At 41.1% G+C, this 24,411-nt stretch overlaps 1 protein-coding gene across 2 annotated transcripts in view; it reads right to left on the bottom strand.

Moving 5' to 3' along the window:
- The window catches only part of AGBL1 (AGBL carboxypeptidase 1), a 680,934-nt gene that overhangs the window by 411,013 nt on the left and 245,510 nt on the right, over nt 1-24,411 (bottom strand). For both annotated transcript variants that reach the window (XR_011601025.1, XM_070953407.1), the window contains exons 20-21: nt 17,679-17,810; nt 5,140-5,316 (exon numbers count right to left, since the gene is read on the bottom strand). Coding sequence is in view for 1 of the 2 variants with exons in the window: in XM_070953407.1 (XP_070809508.1) it covers nt 5,140-5,316; nt 17,679-17,810 (309 nt within the window). In the remaining variant the exon portion in view is untranslated. The remainder of the gene's footprint in view (nt 1-5,139; nt 5,317-17,678; nt 17,811-24,411) is intronic.

Here is a 24,411-nt window from a genome sequence, read left to right as displayed (position 1 = left end):
GAGCGGCCGCAAATGGCTGCAGAAAAGTCAAGCAGTGGTGCCACAGGTATTGGGGTGTAGGAAACGTGGCTGGAAGGTAAGCGGGTAAGGCATCCCCCAAAAATAAGACCTGGTGCTTATTGTAGGGCTGATAAGAAAATAAGACCTGGTCTGAGGAGCCTTGGTGGCGCAGTGGACTAAGTGCTGTTAAAGTAGTACTTAGCTGCCTGCAATTACTGCAAGTTCAAATCTCACCAGGCTCAAGGTTGACTCAGCCTTCCATCCTTTTGAGGTAGGTAAAATGAGGACCCGGATTGTGGGGGCAATAAACTGACTTTGTATAAAAAAGAACATCGCTTGGGGGGGGTGGCCCAAAAGCCCTACTAAGCAGGTATATACAAAAGTATGAAGGCTATTGCTTAAAGCATTGTAAGCCGCCCTGAGTCTCCGGAAAAGGGCGGCATATAAATCGAACTAATAAATAAAATAAATAAAATAAGATGGTAGATCATTGAAAAAGTCAAAGAATACAAAGATGAAGTCCATATCTGCTTCACTTATTACAGAAATGTATTGTGTCAACCATCTCAGTCTGTGGGACCACCCTAAAAAATGGGAAATCCACATCTTATTGTCCTCTTATGAAACCTATGCACTGAATAAGTTGTTACCATCTGGATAAAAGATGGAAAAACAGACTACCTTCAAGTCAGCATCATAATACATTATATAAGGGATATGGCTTGTTCCACCATAGTTTATTGAATAAACCAAAGCCACCTATACATTCTAGGCATTACATCTTGGTTTGCTATGCCCAAAGGCCAAGTTCGCACAACATATTAAGCCACAGTCAAACAATGATATTATAGTACAATGTGGAATGTGAACTAGCTAAAGAATAGTGGCTGATTTCAACCTACGCTCCAAAATTTAGCGAAGATTTATTAAAATCCAATGAGTAACATGCATATGCATTGACCCCGCAGGTTTCCAATAATTCAACCACGTAATTGCAATAATTATAGTAATCACTGTAATTATTGTGACCCGCATATAAGGTCAAGTGTTCACCATGAATTAAGTCAAATTATTCCTTTTTAATCCCACACATGCTTTAAGGAACTTGAAATGTTCTAGAGGATTCTCATTCAACCCAATTTATCCTTATCCTAAACTTGTAAAATATATTCATCCAAGAAGCAAGATGATTCACCAGACCAGAAGCTGACTGCAAGAAGACTTCTATTCATGCTTCTAACCCAGAAATGGAAGTGAAGCTGACAGCAGGATGTGCTTACACTATAATCTGCTATTATCAGTTCAAACTTATTTTTTCTAGTTAGCTGCAATGAAAGCACTGGATTTATAGAGACCATAGTTTAGTAGTAAAGCACCTACAAAATTTCCAAGGACTTGAGAATAATCATGTATGACCCTCTAAAGAGTTGTTAGTCAACCAATATTGATAATACTCAGCTATATGGGTCGGTAATCTGATTTAGCACATGCACCTTTTTATAATCCCATTTGGCATATATACCTTCTTATAATCCCATTGCCTTTATGAATCTTTGCATAAAACTTTAGAATTGGGAAGGGGCATCTAAAAACAAGGTTCTAAGTTTTATCCTAAGATAGTCATGAGGTCTGATCTCACAATGTCTGCTTGATTACTGCCTTCAGCAAAGCTTGGTGGTCTTGGGAAGTCTTGAGCAAAATTTTAAACTGGGTGTCTTACATCTGCCAAGATCCAATAGGTTGAATATCCGTGAGGTTTCTATTTTGTTTCTGAAGAAAGGAAGTGAAAATGTTGATCTAGGCCAACTTCACATTTACTGACATCCTTTCATTTGAAAACATCACTCATACCAGTGGTGGGTTCTTCCCGGTTTGGTCCGGTTCGGCCGAGCCGGTAGCGGTGACGATATGACGTCACCGAACCGGTTCTTCTCCCACCCACCCCCACCCACGTTATTCTTACCTTTTATTTGGTCCCACCCCCAATCTATTGCTGCCTCCTGAGTCCCAGCTGATGACTAGAGGGAAAAAAACTGTTTAAACTATTGCCAGGGGACTTCAAAGGGCCGTCCTACAGCTGATCAGTGTTAAAAGCAAACAAATGAGTCGGGTTGTAAGTGCGAGGACTGGTCGTAAGTGCGAGGACCTTCCAGAAATGACTCTGACCAGCTAGCCACGCCCACCTAGCCACATGGCCTCCAAGCCACACCCACAAAATAAGCCACGCCCACAGAACATGTAGTAAAAAAAATTAGAACCCACCCGACTCATACCATCATGAACCCATAAATAATGGCTTGTTCACAACCCACAACTATTATGTTCCTACAAGACATCAAGCCAGTTTTCAACTAACCCAAAATGTGGTCTCAGCTTTTGCATTTCTTGCTAACTTGCTTGAGAAGGTCCCATTAAATAGCCTGCCTAAGGCGCTAAAACATCTCTGGTTTAGACAGGAGGCTGGCGAGAAAGGTCACATAGTTATTCATAGGCTGGTTTTACTGAAGCTGCATAAGAGGAAAAGCAAGACAGACATAAAACAGACTGCTCAGTTCTACCTTTCCTTCCACTGTCTCCAATATTATCTGTAATAAATGAGAAACTCTTTGGCAGTGCCTGTTCTTCTAGACCCCAGGTGTCTCTGCTTGTTTGTTCCTTTGAAGTGGAATATATTTTGTGCACCGTTCCAGCCAAAGAGAACAAATCTATTTGCCTCCCAAATGTTCTCTCCATATTACTCCTCTGTTTCCCATTCCAAACAGTTGTCCTGGAATCCTCTGCATACTTAGAACAGCTGTTCTGGTCCTTTTTTTTGCTCTGCTTCACTGATGCATGGAGTGACAACTCTATGGAGGTGGGAACAAGGACCCTAATTCTAATTGTAAACTTGATTGCTAAATAATTATTTGTCTGGTTGCTTGCATCTGCCAGGAAGGAAGGAAGGAAGGAAGGAAGGAAGGAAGGAAGGAAGGAAGGAAGGAAGGAAGGAAGGAAGGAAGGAAGGAAGGACGGAGAAGGGAGGAATGAAGGAAGGAAGGGAAGGAAGGGAGGAGGGGGGAGGAATGAAGGAAGGGAAGGAAGGGAGGGGAAGGGAAGGAGGGAGGGAGGGAAGGGAGAAAGGGAAGGAAGGAAGGAAGGAAGGAAGGAAGGAAGGAAGGAAGGAAGGAAGGAAGGAAGGGGAGGGAGGGGGAGGGAAGGGAGGGAGGGAGGCAGGGGTGGGTTCTACTTACCTTTACTACCAGTTTGCAACGGGGCCACGTGCGCACGCTTGCTTTGCTCACGCACGCACGCACTCTTCTGCGCAAGCGCAGAAGCTTCTGCACATGCACAGAAGCATTTTGATGATGTTGGGGTCGGTGGGCGGAGCCTCCCACCAGTTTTACTACCGGTTCTATAGAACCGGTTTGAACCGGGGGCAACCCACCACTGGAAGGAAGGAAAGAAGGAGAGGAAAGGAAAGAAGGAAGGAAGAGAAGGGGAGGGAGGGAAGGGAAGGAGGAGGAAGGGAGAGAGGGAAGGGAGAGAGGGAAGGAAGGAAGGAGAGGGGAGGGGAGAGAGGAAGGGAGGGAGGGAAGGGAGAGAGGGAAGGAAGGAAGGAAGGAAGGAAGGAAGGAAGGAAGGAAGGAAGGAAGGAAGGAAGGAAGGAAGGAAGGAAGGAAAGATCTCAGCATTACTTTCTCCAAGGAGCTTGGAAACATTTCTTGTGATGCCCCACCCAGACTTCATCTGTGCTTAGATTTTCTGCTTAGAAGCTGAAATTCTGAAAAAGTAGCCCAGGAATGGAAGACTCATCCTTGTTCAAACACATTGCTGTCCAATGAATTAACAATTTCCAATGTGACCCAAACAACCCCTCAGCAACTAGTACGGAGGTGGAGGGCTGAATTGATTAAAGAAAGTAAGACAGTGAGTCCAGAACATTTGTTTTGCTTTCTTTTTTCGTACCTTAGAATAACGCAGCGCTACCCCAGTTGTTGACTATACAAGTTGCCTTTCCTTCTCCTGCTCATGCTAAGACACAATTACACAACCAGGAGTGCATGCCTCTCTCAAAAACCTGTGGCCCGCAACAATCAAATACACACCTTTCCGCATGCAATAGCTCCGTAGGAGGCCTCTAGAGATAGAGATTCTCAAAATTAAATGTTAATGTGCTAGACATGGTAAACTATTAAATGCATAGAGAGTAATCACCAATCATTAATTTAATTTTAAATCAGTTTCTGGGGTTCTGGAAACAGGAATCACCTCGGATGGGAAGATAGAAAACCTTTTGGAAGAGGAATTGAGCGTAAGAGAAATTCACAAAGAAAAATCACACACGGATGCAAGAGCTTCTAACCCAACAGAGGAACCGTAACCTCAAAAACCTGCTATTGGAATAGTGATTAGTAATTTTTAGCTGAAGCACAGGTAATTTAATCAGGGGAACGAACACGGCACGTCCGTAAGAATGAAGGTTTGTTCTTGCAAAGGCTGGAAATTTGTTTTTGGTTCAATGTAACGGAAGTATATAATTACTGCAGTTTTTCTGAATTTAACAACCTTAAGCTAGCTGGGAAACATTGGGAGTTGAACTCCACACATCTTAAAGCTGTTGAAGTTGAGAAATACTGCATTAATGGGACAGTCTTCTGCCGTGCTTTGGTCTCCTCCTGAGGTGGTGATGCGCGATGCAATGAACTTATTGCCATTTTTACAAGCAGCTCCCGGCTCCTTTTATACTCAGCTCTTAAAAGAGCAGATATTCGTTTCCAGTCGTTGCTAATTGAATATGACACATTGGCCTCCTGGTTTCTTTCTTTCTCTCTCTCTCTCTTTCTGTTGTTCGCTTTTTGAGTGAGCTAACATTCAAAATAATCTGTGCAGGTTATTTTGTGAGCTTCTTAGCCAAAAGATGGCTCACCAATACATTAGCAAATGCATAAATAAATTCATTTGCGTACACAACCTGAAGCAATGGAAATGAGGAGAGAGTGAGCCGCGGTGCTTTGGAATAATGCTATATGTCACAGAAATTAAAGAAACAGGTCCTTCAAACAAATATTGGTGCTCTCCTCAGTGCTGAACTCAAGTGTTGCTGATTTGTCTTTAGAAAGATCCTGCAGCCCCAGGCTATTCAAACCAAGCGCACCCTACCTTATAGAGTCCATGGCTACATCCAGAATAGGTGCTTTCCATGGTGTAGCTCCTCAGCACTCCAATTTCCCGCCAAACCACCACTCGGGCTGTGGAGTCACGGGACTTCTCCAGCAAGAAGTTGCAGCTACTCATGAGAAAAGCTGGAGCCACTTTATCCAAGATCTTTGGCAGAGTCTGCAACATATCAAAGGATAGCACCGTTACATAAATGTGGTGCAGTGGTTAGAATGCAGCATTGCAAATTCTGCACCACAGCCAGGAGTTCGATTCTGATCGGCTCAAGGTTGACTTGGCTTTCCATCCTTCAGAGGTCAGTAAAATGAGCGCCAAGATTGTTGGGAGAAATATGCTGACTTTGTAAACTGTTTAGGGAAAGATAAAGGTTCTCCTCGCACATATGTGCTAGTCGTTCCTGACTCTAGGGGGCAGTGCACATCTCCATTTCAAAGCCAAAGAACCAGCGCTGTCCGAAGACATCTCAGTGGTTTTTCTACTTGCATTTTTTATGTGCTTTCGAATTGCTAGGTTGGCAGAAGCTGGAACAAGTAACGGGAGCTCACCCCCTTATGTGGCACTAGGGAACCGCTGATCAACAAGCTCAGCATCTTAGCCACTGAGCCACCATGTCCCTCTAAGTAAACTGCTTAGAGCCGTGATGGCGAACCTATGGCACACGTGCCAAAAGTGGCACCACATAATCATATCAGTCGGCACGTGAGCTCAGCTTCCGATGGGACTGGAAGTTGTCAAATGGGCCATTTTTGGCCTCCGAAGAGCCTCCGGAGGGTTGGGGAAGGCTGTTTTCACCCTCCCCAGATGCCTAGAGAGGTCCTGGAGCCAGGTGAGAAATAAAAACGGGCCTACCGGGCCATTGTGTGCCAGAAGCGGGGTGAGCGTGGGGTGGGTGGGTCGCATAGAATTATGAGTGTGGGCACATGCGCGTGTGACCTCCCCTGCCCCTCCTTCCTGGCACGCAATGGCAAAAAGGTTAGCCATCACTGGCTTAGAGGGAGCTATAAAGCACTATGAAGTCTAGGTGCTATTGCTGTTAGATTTTATTTTATTCTTTACTTTGACAATGGCTTCTTACTTTTCCCCTTTAAAAAAAATCTTGGGTTGATTTTAAATGGAACTAGGAATAACGAGCCAATTTTGCTGGACTTAGTGGACTTTTTTTTTCTTTCAAATTTTGAACTGCTCATCTCATCTTCTTCAGAGAGGGACCACTCTGGGTGGTGACTTTCTTAGCACTTGAATGACAAACCACAAAGAGACCACAGATTTGTAGGCTAGACTGAGAATTTGGCGGGGGGGGGGGGGAAGAACTGAGTTCTAGGGGAATGTGTTTATTTTTAAGCCCCTTTAATGCTAGGGGATGCGGTGGCTCAGTGGCTAAGACGCTGAGCTTGTCGATCGAAAGGTCGGCTGTTCAGCGGTTCGAATCCCTAGTGCCGCATAACAGGGTGAGCTCCCATTCCTTGTCCCAGCTTCTGCCAATTTAGCAGTTCAAAAGCACATAAAGATGCAAGTAGAAAAATAGGGACCACCTTTGGTGGGAGGTGACAGCGTTCCGTGCACCTTTGGCAATGAGTCATGCTGGCCACATGAGCACAGAGATGTCTTCGGACAGCGCTGGCTCTTCGGCTTTGAAACAGAGATGAGCACTGCTCCTTAGAGTCTAGCACATACGTGTGAGGGGAACCTTTACCTTTACCTTTTAACCGACATGCTGATGAAAGTAAGCAGTGAATTGTGTTAGAACAAATTTGCACTTATTTCAGGATAGAGTCATGGAGTAGTCTAAGGTGAAGCTTTGTCCCTTTAACCCTAGTCTTTGCTTGACTAATAAGAATTTACTTATTTATTTGGTTTATTTATATTCCCACCTTTCTATTCAACTGAATATTGAACATCTGAGATTACAGGATTAGACAGAGAGATAATACATTGGTATATCGATAGAGACTTAAACTGTGCTGTCAATAATATAGCAATTCAGATAATTATAAGAATTCACTCTTGTACATTGAATGATAGTCATAAAACAAGAAAATGGAAAGCTAGGAGACAAAGATCTCTTGAATATCAGAATGAAAAGCTGGGAGTGTTTAGTTTTTTTTTTTTGTTTGTTTAATTAGAAAGATGTCAGGCAGATACCAAATTTGTCTTTTTAATAACACAAACAATATGAAATAGCACTCATCAATACCATCAAAATCTGAATGGGCAGCAAATTAAAAACAAATAAAAGGCAATACATTATGCATAATAGATTGATGGAATTTCATGCCACATTTGGATGATATTAGATCAGGCGGCAGAGTAAAAACTTTTTATCTATCATATTAAAAAAAAAATCAGAACTGAAAAAGTTCAAAAGAAAAAAAAAAACAGCCTGTAACGAAAGATATAAGTAGCCAAAAACTAATATATGATAGAAGACTAAACCTAAAGGTTGTGGATCAAATATAAAACCTGTGCAATGAGGTTCCTTCAATACTGGTTCACAACCAAAAAAAATCAGGTACAATTTGCCAATTTATTTATGTAAGTTTTTTTTTCTTTTTAACCCAACTTTATTTTCTTCAAACTCTGGTTAATCTGGTGAAAAAAGTAAGGTTCTACATTTAGGGAAGAAAAACAAAATGCAGAGGTATCATATATGTGGTACCTTGCTCAATAGTAGTAACTGTGAGAGGGATCTTGGAGTCCTAGTGGACAACCATTTAGATATGAGCCAGCAATGTGCAGCAGCTGCCAAAAAAGCCAACACAGTTCTGGGCTGCATAAACAGAGGGATAGAATCAAGATCATGTGAAGTGTTAATACCACTTTATAAGGCCTTGGTAAAGCCACACTTGGAATACTGCATTCAGTTTTGGTTGCCACGATGTAAAAAAGATGTTGAGACTCTAGAAGGAGTGCAGAGAAGAGCAACAAAGATGATTATGGGACTGGAGGCTAAAACATATGAAGAACGGTTGCAGGAACTGGGTATGTCTTGTTTATTGAAGAGAAGGACTAGGGGAGACATGATAGCAGTGTTCCAATATCTCAGGGGTTGCCACAAAGAAGAGGGAGTCAAACTATTCTTCAAAGCACCTGAGAGTAGAACAAGAAGCAATGGGTGGAAACTAACCAAAGAGAGAAGCAACTTAGAACTAAGGAGAAATTTCCTGACAGTTAGGACAACTTGGAATAAGTGGAACAACTTGCCTCCAGAAAATGTGAAGGCTCCAACACTGGAAGTTTTTAAGAAGATGTTGGCTAACCATTTGTCTGAAGTGGGTTTCCTGCCTGGGCAGGGGGTTGGACTAGAAGGCCTCCAAGGTCCCTTCCAACTCTGTTATTCTATTCTATTCTATCTGATTGCTAATCATGCTTTTATCATGATAAAGATGGGAGATGCCGGTGACAAAATGGCCGGTGACTCCAAATCCATTTGCAAAATATATATATCTTTTATTTTTACCTAAGTAAATAAAACTACCACTGATTCCCATAATTGAAGATAATCCATTTGATGGATCAACTCTGTTTCAAATCACCTTTCTGATGGTCCAGGAATTTTCATAGACTTTTCTGCCAACTTTGTTGACCAGTGTGAACAAAAAAAAACCCCTGCTTAAGGTTGACTCATCCTTCCAAGGTGGGTAAATTGAGGACCCAAAATTGTTGGGGGCAAAAGGTTGACTCTGTAAACTACTTAGAGAGGGCTGTAAAGCACTGTGAAGTAGTATAGAAGTCTAAGTGCTATTGCTAAGTGCTATTGTTATTCCATTCCACTCCATTCTGAAATCAAAATATGTTCAATGTTTTTTTTCTCATTTTAAAACAAAAGAAAAGTTGCCTTGCTTTATGCCATTAGCAGCAGCTAAATCTCCAGATATCAGCAAGATCCCTTTCTCCCCCCAGGAGAAAGCTGAGCTGATGTTTACAGATAACAGAAGACATCAAGAAATAAAACAAGTGGATGGCATGTTTTGGTTGTAGCTTGACTGCTTTAAATTCGTGGGATATCTCTCTTCAAACACCATTGGATTTACTGGAAAATTCTAGGTGATACAGAATGTTCTGATATATGATGCTGGGTCTTAGCATTGGCTGTGTAATTTACTACTCAGTTACAGTGGGATATCTAAGGATGTTTCATATGCTTGTATCTTTATCTTTAACACTATGTTAAGCTATGGACTGTTATACTATAGGTCAGTGATGGCTAACCTTTTTGCTGTCACGTGTCAAAAGCGGGGGGAGCCTGGGGGGGAGTCGTGCACGTGCGTGCCCACACCCATAATTCAATGCTCCCATGCCACGCACCCCCCGCACATGCATGTGCGACCCCCCCATGTTCCCCCCGCTTTTGGCACGCGACGGCAAAAAGGTTACCGGCGAGCCCAGTAGGCCTATTTTTCACCCTCCCCAGGCTCCAGAAGCTTTCTTGGAGCCTGGGGAGGGCAAAAATGGCCTTTCCCATACCTCGCATGCCCACAGATATGGCTCTGTGTGCCACTTGTGGCACGCGTGCCATAGGTTCGCCAACACGGCTATAGGTTGTTTTTTACAACATGTCTAATGGAGATTCTCAGTCAGATCCAGATCAGGGTTGTCCCAAAAGTGCTTATTCAAAAGGCAACTGGATTTTATTTTTCCTTGAAGACATTTCGCTTCTCATCCAAGAAGCTCCTTCAGTTCAGACCGAATGGTGGAGGATGGAAGGATTTATAGTGTGTTTATAAATGCCTTGGTAAAGCCACACCTAGAATACTGCATTCAGGTTTGGTCGCCACGATGTAAATAAGGTGTCAAGACTCAAGAAAGAGTGCAGAGAAGAGCAATAAAGATGATTAGGGGACTGGCGGCTAAAACATATGAAGAACGGTTGCAGGAACTGGGTATGTCTAGTTTAATGAAAAGAAGGACGAGGGGAGATAGGATAGCAGTCTTCCAATATCTCAGGGGCTGCCACAAAGAAGAGGAAGTCAAGCTATTCTCCAAAGCACCTGAAAGAAACAATGGATGGAAACTAATCAAGGATAGAAGCAACTTAGAACGAAGGAGAAATTTCCTGACAGTTAGAATAATTAATCAGTGGAACAACTTACCTCCAGAAGTTGTGAATGCTCCAACACTGCAAGTTTTTAAAGAAGATGTTGGATAACCATCTGTCTGAAGTAGTGTAGGGTTACCTGCCTAAGCAGGGGGTTGGACTAAAAGACCTCCAAGGTCCCTTCCAACTCTGCTATTCTGTATTGTTGCAACAACACATTCTTTTCAGCAGTTCCAAGAAGGTTCCACATCCATTTTCACTATCCATTACAAGAGCCTTGGTGGCTCAGCAGACTAAAGCACTGTTAAGTATCATCAGCTGCCTGCAATTACTGCAAGTTCAAATCTCACCAGGCTCAAGATTGACTCAGCCTTCCATCCTTTCGAGGTAGGTAAAATGAGGACCCGGTTTGTGGGGGCAATAAGCTGACTTTGTATATAAAAAAAGAACACCGCTTTGGGGGGGGGCGAAAGCCCTACTAAGCAGGTATATACAAAAGTATGAAGGCTGTTGCTTAACGCATTGTAAGCTGCCCTGAGTCTCTGGAAAAGAGCGGCATATAAATTGAACCAATAAATCGAAATCAAACCAATAAATTGAACCAGTAAATCCAGGTGACCCCGAGGAAAGAAATAAACCCCCAAGTGGCCTCAACAACTCTCAGAGAGCCTGCTAACAACCAGATGACTGCAAGGAATATAAATCCTTCTGTCCTCTACCATTCCGTCAGAACTGAAGAAGCTTCTTGGATGAGAAGCGAAATGTCTTCATGGAAAAACAAAGTCCAGTTGCCTTTTGGAAAAGCACCTTTGGGACGTTTTCACAACACATTAAACTAAACACAATGGTTTGTTCAATAGCAATTCCTCAAATCCAAACAAACCCTACATATCATTGCTTGGTAAAAAAAGCCACGCACCCTATTTTAGTCCTGCCCAATCCATCTTAAACAATGAGAAACTCTACGTAGATAGCTGGGTTGACTCCAGCTTCATAATGAAATAAACATCACCTTTCCAATCAACCTTTTATGTTAATTAAAGAACAATTCTGGTAAGTAAATGGTGGGTAGGCATGTGTAGTCCTCCTTTGTAAACCTTAGCAAATACCAATTTAATATTCTATTTGTTCTAACCGTGTTTCTTGGATCTAAAGATAATGATTCTCTCCCCTGTTTAGTTTCATTAATTGTCTTTTAATGGTACATTTTCAAAAAGAAAAGTAAAAGACCCATTTACAATATTGTGCTAAGATCTTGGAAAATGAAGACTCGCCCTCTCTCCAGGGGTGAAATCCAGCAGGTTCTGACAGGTTCTGAAGAACTGGTAGAGGAAATTTTGAGCAGTTCGGAGAACCGGCAAATACCACCTCTGGCTGGCCCCAGAGTGGGGTGGGAATGGAGATTTTGCAGTATCCTTCCCCCAGGAGTGGGAAGAGTAGTAGTAACTCTACATCTCATCAAATTGCCTAACCCAAGGAATTATATCTAAGAATAATGACAGTTAGGAGAATTATTTGTTGGAAATCCTTCCAGGGATCATGTCTTTCTCAAGGACGATGAAAAAAAAAAAAGATTAAAAAGAAAAGAAAAATCTCATCATTTTTCTTGAAGGGGGAGACCACTCCTGAGAAATTCTAGCTGGGCTCTAGTGAGAAAAAACAGGAATTCTGTGGTTTCAGGAGCTTGGTTGTATTAGGAGAGAGGCAATGGTGAAATCCAAGTTTTTTCACTACTGGTTCTGTGGTTGTTACTTGGTGGGCGTGGTGTGGTTTGGTGGGTGTGTCAGGGGAAAGATACTGCAAAATCCCCATTCCCACCCACTCCAGGGGAAGGATACTGCAATATCTCCATTCCCCCTCCACGCCAGGGGAAGGATACTACAAAATCCCCATTCCCTTCCCACTCCTAGGGGAAGGATACTGCAAAATCCCCTTTCCCTCTCCATTCCAGGGGAAGGATGCTGCAAAATCCCCATTCCCTCCCCACTCCAGGGGAAGGATATTGCAAAATCTCCATTCCCTCCCCACTCCTGGGGGAAGGATATTGCAAAATCCCCATTCCCACCCCACTCCTGGGGGAAGGATATTGCAAATTCTCCATTCCCACCCCACTCCTGGGGGAAGGATATTGCAAAATCCCCATTCCCTCCCCACTCCTGGGGGAAAGATATTGCAAAATTCCCATTCCCTCCCCACTCCTGGGGGAAGGATATTGCAAAATCCCCATTCCCACCCCACTCCTGGGGGAAGGATATTGCAAAATCCCCATTCCCTCCCCACTCCTGGGGGAAAGATATTGCAAAATTCCCATTCCCTCCCCACTCCTGGGGGAAGGATATTGCAAAATCCCCATTCCCACCCCACTCCTGGGGGAAGGATATTGCAAAATCTCCATTCCCACCCCACTCCTGGGGGAAGGATATTGCAAAATCCCCATTCCCTCCCCACTCCTGGGGGAAAGATATTGCAAAATTCCCATTCCCTCCCCACTCCTGGGGGAAGGATATTGCAAAATCCCCATTCCCACCCCATTCTGGTGCCAGCCAGAGGTGGTATTTGCTGGTTCTCCAAACTGCTCAAAATTTCCGCTACCGGTTCTCCAGAACCTGTCAGAACCTGCTGAATTTCACCCCTGAACTGCAGTGATTTACTTAACAATTGTGGCAAGAAAAGGCATAAAATGGGGCAAAACTCACCGAACAAATGTTGGTGATTGTAAGTCAGAACTTCCTGTACCTAATGGTAAAGAGGACTTTACCCAAAGAATTAAGAATTATAAACCTTTCAGAAACTATTATAAGTGGGAAAGACCTTGGGAGGCGGGAGGAAGATGACTATCACGTTGAAATATCTCAGTCCACCAAAGTCAAGGGGGATTTGGGTGAGAAACATGTCAGAATGGAGCCTCCCTAGTTTTTCAGAGACTAAAAGGAAATAGATGAAGAAATCCTTTCAGATTCTGTTAATCTAGCCTTAGATTAAAGATGAAGTTAGAATTCACTCTTGGGCTTCTCATCTTGACTACTTTGAAGGGGTAACAAAAACCCTGTTCTGCTTTGAGGCTGTGTTTCTGGTAACAAAGATACAGATCAATAGTGGGTTGCAAAACCCATCGCTACCAGTTTGCTCGTGCATGCGCTTGCGCTCGCATGCAATGCTTCTGCGCATGTGCAGAAGCGTCCGACGTGGGTGGGCGGAGCGTCCTGTCACTGCCGCTACCGGTTCGCCGATCTGGGTAGAACCGGTAGCAACCCACCACTGATACAGATCTTGCTTGTATGCCAACTAATCATGGAGAATATTGTTTGCCATCTATCCCCTTTTAGAGAATCCTACATTGCCCATTATTGTGGACAAAGGGGTGTCATTTATATGATGGCGTGAAACACAGTTCATGGATTCAAGAATACGAATCTTCCAGAGATTGTGGAATCACAATTGTGGCATCCTATATGATGCTTCTTGTAGCTTCAGTGTGCATATTCCGATAGTATCAGAAGGATCGTATCCTTCCCCATCCCTGTGTAAGAAAATAGGTTACATAGCAAGACTACCGATAAGAGCAATTTGCTCCGGGGTCATCAGCTGTTGATTCGAAAATTCCTGAAGGAAGCATTAATTCTTTGAATGACATTGCCAGCATTCTCCAATTCTACCAAATTCAACAGAAATGCATTTTCCAACCAGAACCATGAACAGGTTTAGTCAATGCTGCCCTTTCAGGACCCTGCCATTGGATTAGACCACAACAAGAAATAAGAAACAATGAGAGTGGATGACGTATTCTCTCCTATACATATTACTAGAGTCTGGAGCCATCCAGTGGAAAGAATTGATCAATTCCTTGCAAAAGGCAGTAGATAAAAGGTTAACATCCATGCTCTGCATAACAAATACGCAGAACTCTCTGTGCCAAAATATAGTAAATGGCCACCACCTTCAATAGCTGCTAAAAGAGATTCAGCAGACAACCATACTAATCATACTTAAATAAATACTTCAATAAGGTACGTAATATCTATGGAAGAATTAACTCATAAAATAAGATGCATTGTGCAGTAAGAATATGCAGAACAAAAGGATTCTCTGATAAATGACATTATTAGTTAAAAAGATAATAAAGAGAAAATTCCTGACAAGTGTAGAAAAAGTCTGAGAATATTTTTAAAAATTTGCATTATGGGTACTGGGTATCTTTTTTATGAGTTGTTTTATTGTTTTTTTCAATGAATTAATTAAAAAATGTTTCTTCCTAACAAAAGTTTGGACAGAAGCATTAAATACCAATGTTTTGAAAAGTTTTTATCATTCAAGCACATATAACTCCAATTAATATTGTCCCCTATTAGATTCATCCTTTCTGGTTTTTTTTTTTTGCAATTCTATGGCTCCATATTATCATGATTTTATTATGTATGGATTTATCTTAATTTAATATTTCATCTCCTATATTGTATTGTCCACATCTCTCTCTGTGTGTGTCTCTCCCTCTCACTTTTCTTTTTTTCTTTTAACAACCCTGTAATTCCTTGCATCGGGGTGGAATCCGGGCAACTGAAGGAAGCTTGTGCATTTGCTGGCCCGATGCCCTTCCCGATGCCTACATGGAGTTTGCAGCAGACAATTAATCATTGTGTCCAAAGAGAGAATTCAATCAATCAATCAATCAATCAATCACTCACTCAATCAATCTCTTTCTTTCTTTCTTTCTTTCTTTCTTTCTTTCTTTCTTTCTTTCTTTCTTTCTCTTTTCTCTTTCTTTTTCTGCTTTTTAATTATTATTATTTACTGCTGGTTTTGCCTTGAGTTACTTTTCAATTTTACAGTATTACTACTACCTTTTAGATGGTTTGTTAAAATTGGGGGGGGGGAATGGGGATTTAAAACTTTGCTGAACAGGAATGTGATAGCTCTGCGCTGTGACAGAAAATACCTTCTAAAAAGGTCATATCCCAGTGCTGAGCTAGAGACATAATCTTAGCCAGTGAGACTCTACTTGTCTTCTTTATCACATCACTTACACAGAGAAATATGCAATCCATATTTTCCTGGTCCAATTGACAAGGAAATCCCTTGAATTCTGAGAACTGTTACCTGAAAAATAGCTTTAATGCATCAGTATGCTAACCTATTGATGGATTTGCAATGCCCTTGCCTCTTTTTTCTGAGTTGTTCCAAGGGATTGAGGTAACAATCAGTCTCCAGTTTTCCTGACAAAACAAGTCATACAATAACAACAATAAAAAAAAAAACTTTCTACAAATCATCCAATGGCTGAGTAGCACTTTCAACGTGAGTCTCCCCAGCTTAATATTTGCCCATTTCAGGGCATGTGGCTTATCAGACTGAGCTGAGCAAGTGGGAGTTGCAATGGAATGGAATGGAATGGAATGGAATGGAATGGAATGGAATGGAATAGAATAGAATAGAATAGAATAGAATAGAATAGAATAGAATAGAATAGAATAGAATAGAATAGAATAGAATAGAATAGAATAGAATTTTTATTGGCCAAGTGTGATTGGACACACAAGGAATTTGTGTTTGGTGCATATGCTCTCAGTACACATAAAAGAAAAGATATGTTCATCAAGAATCGTAAGGTACAACACTTAATGATAGTTATAGGGTACAAATAAGCAATCAGGAAACAATATCAATATAAATCGTAAGGATACAAGCAACAAAATTACAGTCATACAGTCATAAGTTGAAGGAGATGGGTGGTGGGAACAATGAGAAGATTAATAGTAGTGCAGACTTAGTAAATAGTTCGACAGTGTTGAGGGAATTATTTGTTTAGCAGAGTGATGGCATTTGGGAAAAATGTTGCAGACTATCCCCAGTTCTCAAGAGAAGTGCATTTATTCAAGATCCTTCATGCTAATCCATTATAAAGGATGCAATAGACAAACTCAGCTCAAGCAGCCTTTCCCTATTCCACCAAATGTGATTTTCCTTTTCGTGCCTTTTCCAAATCAACACCCATTTTCTGATGACTGAGGCCAGTCACTATTATTTCACATTCACCTTATTTATTGCTGTTTGCCTTTTTAGGCTAAAACATTTCTTTCACTTCTTTAAATGTTTCTTCCGGAAATTTCAGGGCATCTGGGATGATCTCACTGCAGCCATACCAGAAGCAGTGAGATGGTTGGCTTCCTCAGATATCGAATTATAACATCTATTCCATTTGCAATTCTATCGCTCTATATTATGGTGATTTTATTATGGTTTTATCTTAATTTAATATTTTATCTCCTATATTGCATTGTCCACATATCTGTCTGTCTGTCTGTCTGTCTGTCTGTCTGTCTGTCTGTCTGTCTATCTATCTATCTATCTATCTATCTATCTATCTATCTATCTATCTATCTATTCTTTTTTTCTTTTAATAACCTGGGTGACTGAACAGAGCTCAAGCGTTTTCTGGCCGGATACCCTTCCTGATGCCTACATGGAATTCGCAGCCAACAATTACTCATTATGCCCAGAGAGAAAAATATCTGCTGCTACCTAGAATTGAACTCATAGCCTCCTGATTGTGAGGTGAAAGTTCCAACTCTAGGCTATCACAGCTCTCATCAATGTATTAGCTTTTAAAACTAAATTTGTATATCAGTGATCACATGACCCTCAATAGATGCCATACGCTAAATAAATGAGTAAAACTACTTTTAAAAAGTCATCAGACCTAAAAAGAAAATTGCATTTGCCAATTTCCCAAAGTAGTACTTGGTTAGATTTTAAGAAGGGATTTTAGTAAGGGAGTAACTTTTATGGGGGGAGGGGAAGAGAGAGAGAGAGAAGACAACAAATGTAAAGAATAAAAAAAGCATGATCATAACAAGAAAATAGAAAAATAGTAAGACTAAATATCTGACACAGATTCTTTTTTCTTTCGTTCAATCTTGCCTAATGCTCAGAGACTACCTGGACAAGTCCCTGCAGTTCTCTTGGCAATGTTTTTCAGAAGTGGTTTGCCATTGCTTCCTTCCTAGGGCTAAGATACAGTGACTGGTCCAAGGTCATCCATCTGACTTTGTCTGCCTAAAGCAGGTCTAGAATTTATAATCTCCTGACTTCTAAACCTGGTGCATTAACCAATGTAGTCTCCTCTGACAGACAGATTTATTTGACCATATTTCCACATGTTTATGTAAAATAAAATCAATACAGTTTTTGCCACAGATCTACCCTTTTCACCCACTTGGCTCCATCCATTTTGGGGAGGGGGAAGCCTAACAGCCTCTTCAAAGCAATTAGTACCTCTTGGCCTCCCACCCTCATATTATATTTCCGCATTCTAACAAACCTGGGTTCCTTTAAATCTTTTTCCCACCATTCTGCAGGCTCTGTTGCTGCTCGTCATCTGATTTTTCTTCGATTCGATGTTAAAGGTTGAAAGATTAAGCCAGAGATGATCAAGACAATTTAATTCGGGAATATCTATGCAGATGAAGAGGCTATAAGAAGCATGCCTTACCCGATAGCCAACATCCTCGGTCACCTTGGACGTGTCTACGGTACATCCTGCCTGCCAGAGAGTCTCCTTTATGCTGCATCCATATAGAAAGACATTCTTTCTCTGAGAATGTCCATGGTAATCGCAAAACACCTGGGGATGGAAAAAAAAGAAGGGATCAACCCAACATTGAACTCTCAGGGGACTGGGTTGAGTAGTTGCTAAGAAAATGTCCCAGAGTCAAAAGAAGTTAATTTTATTTTATTTTATTTATTTATTTTGTTGAGTACATATTAGATAATATATATAAATATAAGCATGAATTGAATACATAAAATGAATACAATTAAAAGGAACATTAGGACAGGGACGGTAGGCACGCTGGTGCATACCCCTTACAGACCTCTTAGGAATGGAGTGAAGTCAACAGTAGACAGTCTTAGGTTAAAGTTTTGGGGGGTTTGGGATGAGACCACAGAGTCTGGTAGTACATTCCAGGCATTAACAACTCTGTTGCTGAAGTCATATTTTCTGCAATCGAGTTTGGAGCGGTTCACTTTACGTTTGTATCTATTGTGTGCTTGTGTATTGTTGTGGTTGAAGCTGAAGTAGTCATTGACAGGTAGAACATTGTAGCAGATGATTTTATGAGCTATGCTTAGATCATACCGAAGGTGGCGTAGTTCTAAATTTTCTAAACCCAGAATTTCAAGTCTGGTGGCATAAGTTGTTTTGTTGCGAGCAGAGGAGTGGAAGACTCTTCTGGTGAAATATTTCTGGACGCGCTCAATTGTATTAATGTCCGATATGCAGTGCAGGTTCCAGACAGATGAACTGTATTTGAGAATTGGTCTAGCAAATGTTTTGCATGCTCCGGTTAGTAGTGTAATATTACCGGAGAAGAAGCTACGCAAGATTAGGTTAATGTTTTGAGATATCTGAGCATCAGCTGTAGGCAAATACATTTTGAATCAAAGAGAATCAATATGGAGGGTATTGGCAAAGTACCATGATTGGAAGTTATGGGCATTGACTTCCTAACTTATAACATATCTTATTATGTTATTCTAATCAGTTGAAAAACTTGCCTCCAGAAGTTGTGAGTGCTCCATCAACAGAGGTTTCTAAGAAGGGACTGGACAACCATTTGTCTGGAGTGGTATAAGAACTCCTGCCTGGCCAGGAAGTTGGACTAGAAGACCTTGAAGGCCCCTTCCAACTCTGTTATCTTGCTAAGTCTGTTAAACCTACCTTGATCCAAATAGTATGCCTTCAGAAATTGTGAGCGCTCCATCACTGGAGGTTTTTAAGAAGAGACTTATCTGAAATGGTATAAATTCTCCTGCTTGAGCAGGGGGCTGGACTAAAAGACCTCCAAGGTCCCTTCCAGCTCTATTCTATTCCATCTCAGCAAAACTGGACAATGAAAGAGATTTAAAAAGAGATTTAAGATTTATGTAAAATAGTTGATTTGTAATAAGAGTTAGGGACTACTTCACTTCCTTGGCCTATATTTATCAGTTTTTATAGAGTATTATCTTGCTTCCATATCCTCCTCTCATATGAAGAATGAAGCCATTGAGTGCAGTTGTCTGGATAGGAGCAGAAGTCATCAATAGGTATGGGGGTTAGGGTCTACATTAAGATCAGGAGAACCCACTTTAATCAACATTCAGACATAGGTGGTTTTGATTTTCAGTCTAGTCTACATCAAGGGCAGTGTGACTGCTCAGTGATTAAGATACTGGACTTGTTGGCTTGTTGGGTTTGAGACCCAAGCATCGTACAATGGGGCAAGCTCCCATCTTCACCTAGCTCCTGCCCAGCTAGCAATTTGAAAGCAGGCAAATGTGAGTAAATAAATTGGTAGCACTTCAGTGAGGATGAAACAGCACTCCACAATATCATGCTGGCCACATGGCTGCAGAATTGTCTTCAGACAGTGCTGGCTGAATGGCCTTGAAATGGAAATGAGCCCTACTCCCTAAAATCGGCAACGATAGCAGAGTAAAATCCACAGTGACTCCTTTCCTTTTATTTTCTACATCACTGCAATAGCACTTAGACTTACATACTGTTTTACAGTGCTTTACAGCCCTCTCTAAGCGGTTTACAGAGTCAGCATATTCCCCCTAACAATCTGGGTCCTCATTTTACCCACCTCGGAAGGAGGGAAGGCTGAGTCAACCTTGAGCCTGGTGAGACTTGAACTGCCAAATTGCAGGCAGCCAGCAGTCAGCAGAAGTAGCCTGCAGTACTGCACTCTAACCACTGTGCCACCGTGGCTCATGGATATTTAGAGAAATGATTAGAGAAGTGAAATACATTGCACACTCCCTTGAGTTTTGTAAGCAAAGCTTGAGTATACACCTAACCGAAGAAGTAATATGAGTGCATAATTATAGGTTCTAACAATGACATCAAATATTCCCATACCTGCTCATTGCACAATACAATTTGGGTTACAAATGATGCTCTACTTGGTAAGGCAATTTAGGTAGTTTCTAAATACAGTTGGGGGTACATTGCTCTGCTTTATGCATAGATTTAAAAAAAAACAGTTTTACCCCGATAACGGTGGGTTTACTTCAACTACAGATCCATATTAATTTTATTCACTCAAGCATCCCACTCTCATTCTCATTTACCATTCACAGAATCCCTAGGAAAATGAAGTCCTTCTTAACCCAGATTAAAACTAGAGTACCCCATCTACGTTTTAAAGACCAGTTCTGGGATAACATACTGAGCAATAACAGGCTTTTTTTTTTTTTTTTTGCTTTTAAACATTCCTTGTTCTCCATCTTGTAAGGATAAAAACCTGTAGTTTGCAAAGCAATTAAATACCTCTTGCGTTTCTTTACATTCATAGCATACAACATACCAATTTGAAGCATTGCTTAGGCAAGCAATTATGCGAAAACATTCTTTTACACTGTTATTTCATTCTGTAAAAATCTCAATGGCATAAAAAAGAGAACATGACTTACCTTCCCAGCTTAACTGTTGTGTTTTTCCCCTTAAGGTAAAGGTAAAGGTTCCCCTCACACATATGTGCTAGTCATTCCTGACTCTAGGGGGCGGTGCTCATCTCTGTTTCAAAGCTGAAGAGCCAGCACTGTCCGAAGACATCTCCGTGGTCATGTGGCCAGCATGACTCAATGCCAAAGGCGCACGGAATGCTGTTACCTTCCCACCAAAGGTGGTCCCTATTTTTCTACTTGCATTTTTTACGTGCTTTCGAACTGCTAGGTTGGCAGAAGCTGGGACAAGGAATGGAATCTCACCCCATGAATGCACTAGGGATTTGAACCGCTGAACTGCCGACCTTTCGATCTACAAGCTCAGCGTCTTAGCCGCTGAACCACCGTGTCCCTTCTGTTTTTCCCTAGTCATCTCCTAATCTAATCCATCTGCCTAGCTTCTGTTATTACAGGCATAGAAAATAGTCACATCTTTTGCTACACCAAATTTAGATTGCCTTTATAAGCAGTTATTGACTCTCATCACAGTGAAAAACTGGGGTTTATTCACACAGGGAGCTAATATTTACCCCGGCTTTTAAAGAACAATCTATTGTCCAGTTTTGCTATGATAGGAAGTCAATACCCATAACTTCCAATCTCTTCCCTCCTGGATTTGTAATCTTTGATACAAACACAGATTGGGTGTCTTTAAACCTACATCCCCATAAGAAAAGGGAAATACTATGTAAAGAAAGCAGAGGTGTAATTAACCTTTAACTCCCCATCACTGCTTTACTTGATCCCAGAACTTGCTTGCTAAGTTTTCCAACTAGCAAAGGGGAAAGAAAATAATACATTCTTTGGAAATCTATTTTACTGTACAGCTTCAAATGATATCTAAAATAAAATGCAACTATCCCTCAAAATACATACTTTTCCACATTTTTGTAACATTATTAATATATTGGCAAAGTAAAACATGGTTAATACATTAAAAAGACAGCAGGCAAAGCAGATAATGAGACATAGTGATGGCTGAGAGCAGGAAATTTGAAGAAAGAATCTGAGGGAGTAATTCTCGTTGAACAAAACCAAGACTTAAGAACAAATGAATACAAAGCCAGAAAGTGAGAAACAGCAACAGACAGTAAATAATGCCTGTGCAAAGAAACTGAAGATACGGTGAGTCACCTAATTAGCTGCTGCAAGATCGCACAGACTGACTGCAAACAATGGCATGACAAAGTGGCAACAATGGTGCATTAGAAGATGTGCAAGAAATACCATTTGCCTACAAGCAAGAACAGGCAGGACCACAAATTAGATGAAGTATTAGAAAAGGAAGAAGCTAAAAAGCACCTGCCACATAACACCCCAAACTTAATAACTGTGGATAAGAAAGACAAAAAGTCTGGAGAATGGACATTGCAGCACTTGGAGACAGCACAACGGAAGAGAAGACCTAGAGAACATCACAAAATACAAAGATCTGTAATAGAAGTCATGTGACTGTGGCAAAAGAAAACAAAGTTAGTGCCAATGATAACAGGTGCCTTGGGTGCAATCCCAAAACATCTGGAGCATCACTTGTGCACCATTGGCATTGACAAAAATCACCATCTGTCAATTGCAAAAGGCAGTTTTACTTGCAAAAGCTAACATCTTGTGACAATACATTTAATACCATCAAATATCTTTCTGTCCCAGGCCCTTAGAAACAACTCAAAAGGTCGATAAAAATGCCAAATGCCAAAGCCAGTCTAAACATCAGGCTGATCGTGCAATGAACCATAGCAATAATAATACTGAACAAAAATGCTTGCTCTGTCTGTCTGTCTGTCTGTCTGTCTGTCTGTCTGTCTATCTATCTATCTATCTATCCATCCATCCATCCATCCATCTATCTCTCACTGTCTGTCTATCCATCCATCCATCCATCCATCCATCCATCCATCCAGCTATCATCTATCTATTTATCTATCTATCTACCTACCTACCTACCTACCTACCTACCTACCTACCTACCTATCTATCTATCTATCTATCTATCTATCTAAATGAAGGTCTGATTATGTATATGCACACACACACACACACACACACACACACTCATACAAATGGCATGTCCTCATTTAAATATTTGCCTCCCATCTATCACTAAATAGATATAATTCTTTATATTTGACAAAATTCTTTGCAAAAAAGCTGAATATTATGCAAAAGTTCACAGAAAATTTATATTTGGGAAAATAAATATAAACAAACATGCAATACACATTCTGTGTCTTAAAAAAAATCACCACTAATCCTATATCTGCAAAAATAAAGAGAAGAAAACTAAAACAGAGATTTGGGCATCTCCAGTACCAGCAGTATTTGACCGAATGATTAGTGCAGTAGAGAATAATTAACTATTTAGTAAAACCACAGTGATGCACAAATCACTTCCCAAATATCCAATGTGACGTGGTGTGTGATCTGCATCTAAATAATTTTTAATAGAAAAGTAGAATTGATTCGGTGTTTTCCCACTGTGAAACTGAGAGGTTGAATATCGCTTACCTGATAACTTATACTGTGGTTGGACACATCATCTTAAGACAGTATTCACATACAATGTCACATTATTATTGTGAATTCTAGATAATCACATCACAGGGAAGAGGATCTCACACCCAAAAGACTACATCAAAAGAGATCCCAACACATACATGTGTATACACTTCCCAAATTTGAACAATTCAAATGTCACTATTTGAAAAACTGTGATGGGTCAGTGCTTAAAAATGATGAACTTGTCAGATGGAGAGCAGATAGACTGGGTTCAAGCCTAGCTCCATGCAATAGGGTGAGCTCCCCTTACTTGCCCAGCTCCTGCCCAACTAGCAGATCAAAAGCATGCAAATCAGGGGTGAAATCCAGCAGGTTCTGGAGAACTGGCAGCGGAAATTTTGAGCAGTTCGGAGAACCGGCAAACACCACGTCTGGCTGGCCCCAGAGTGGGGTAGGAATGGAGATTTTGCCGTATCCTTCCCCTGCCATGCCCACCAAGCCACGCCCACAGAACCGGTAGTAAAAAAAAATTGGATTTCACCACTGATGCAAATGCAAATAGATTAATAGGTACCACTTCAGTGGGAAGGTCAGTGTGTTCTGTTTGGCGTATAGCCATGCTGGCCACATGACCATGGGTATTTTCTTCAAATAGTGCTGGCTCCCTCAGCCAAGAAATGGAGATGAGCACAGTGCCCTAGAGTCAGACATGACTGACAGGAAAACTTTTACTTCAATATGACTGGCAGACTATTCTCTTATGAGTGCAATGTGTGCCAACTAAAACCTCAAGAATCTTCCAAATCAGTTTATAACAATTGTTACTCAAGCATAGTCAGAAATGAGGCACAGCTTTAATAAACCTCCACCTTGAATTGGGCACATTTTTTTCTATCTGTTATACTACAGAGAAAGCCTCTCTTTCATGGATCTAATAATGATAGCAGTTAAAAAGTTCATCTTATTTTAGGTGTTACGTTCATTTATTGAGTATATGGATCTAATTGAGGCCTTTGAACTCTGGTGCTAGAGAAGACTCCTGTGAGTCCCTTGAACTGCAAGGCGATCAAACCGGTTAGTCCTAGAGGAGATCAACCCTGACTGCTCTTTAGAAGGCCAGATCCTGAAGATGAAACTCAAATACTTTGGTCTCCTAATGAGAAGGAAGGATTCACTGGAGAAGAGCCTAATGTTGGGAAAGACTGAGGGCAAAAGAAGAAAGGGATGATGGAGAA

Source organism: Pituophis catenifer, unplaced genomic scaffold (assembly GCF_029215685.1).
Source record: "Pituophis catenifer annectens isolate HBS135680 unplaced genomic scaffold, rPitCat1.0.hap2 SCAF_14, whole genome shotgun sequence".
NCBI lineage: Eukaryota > Metazoa > Chordata > Lepidosauria > Squamata > Colubridae > Pituophis > Pituophis catenifer.
Note: the sequence above shows the minus strand (reverse complement) of the source record. Positions and strands in the feature narration are given on the sequence as shown.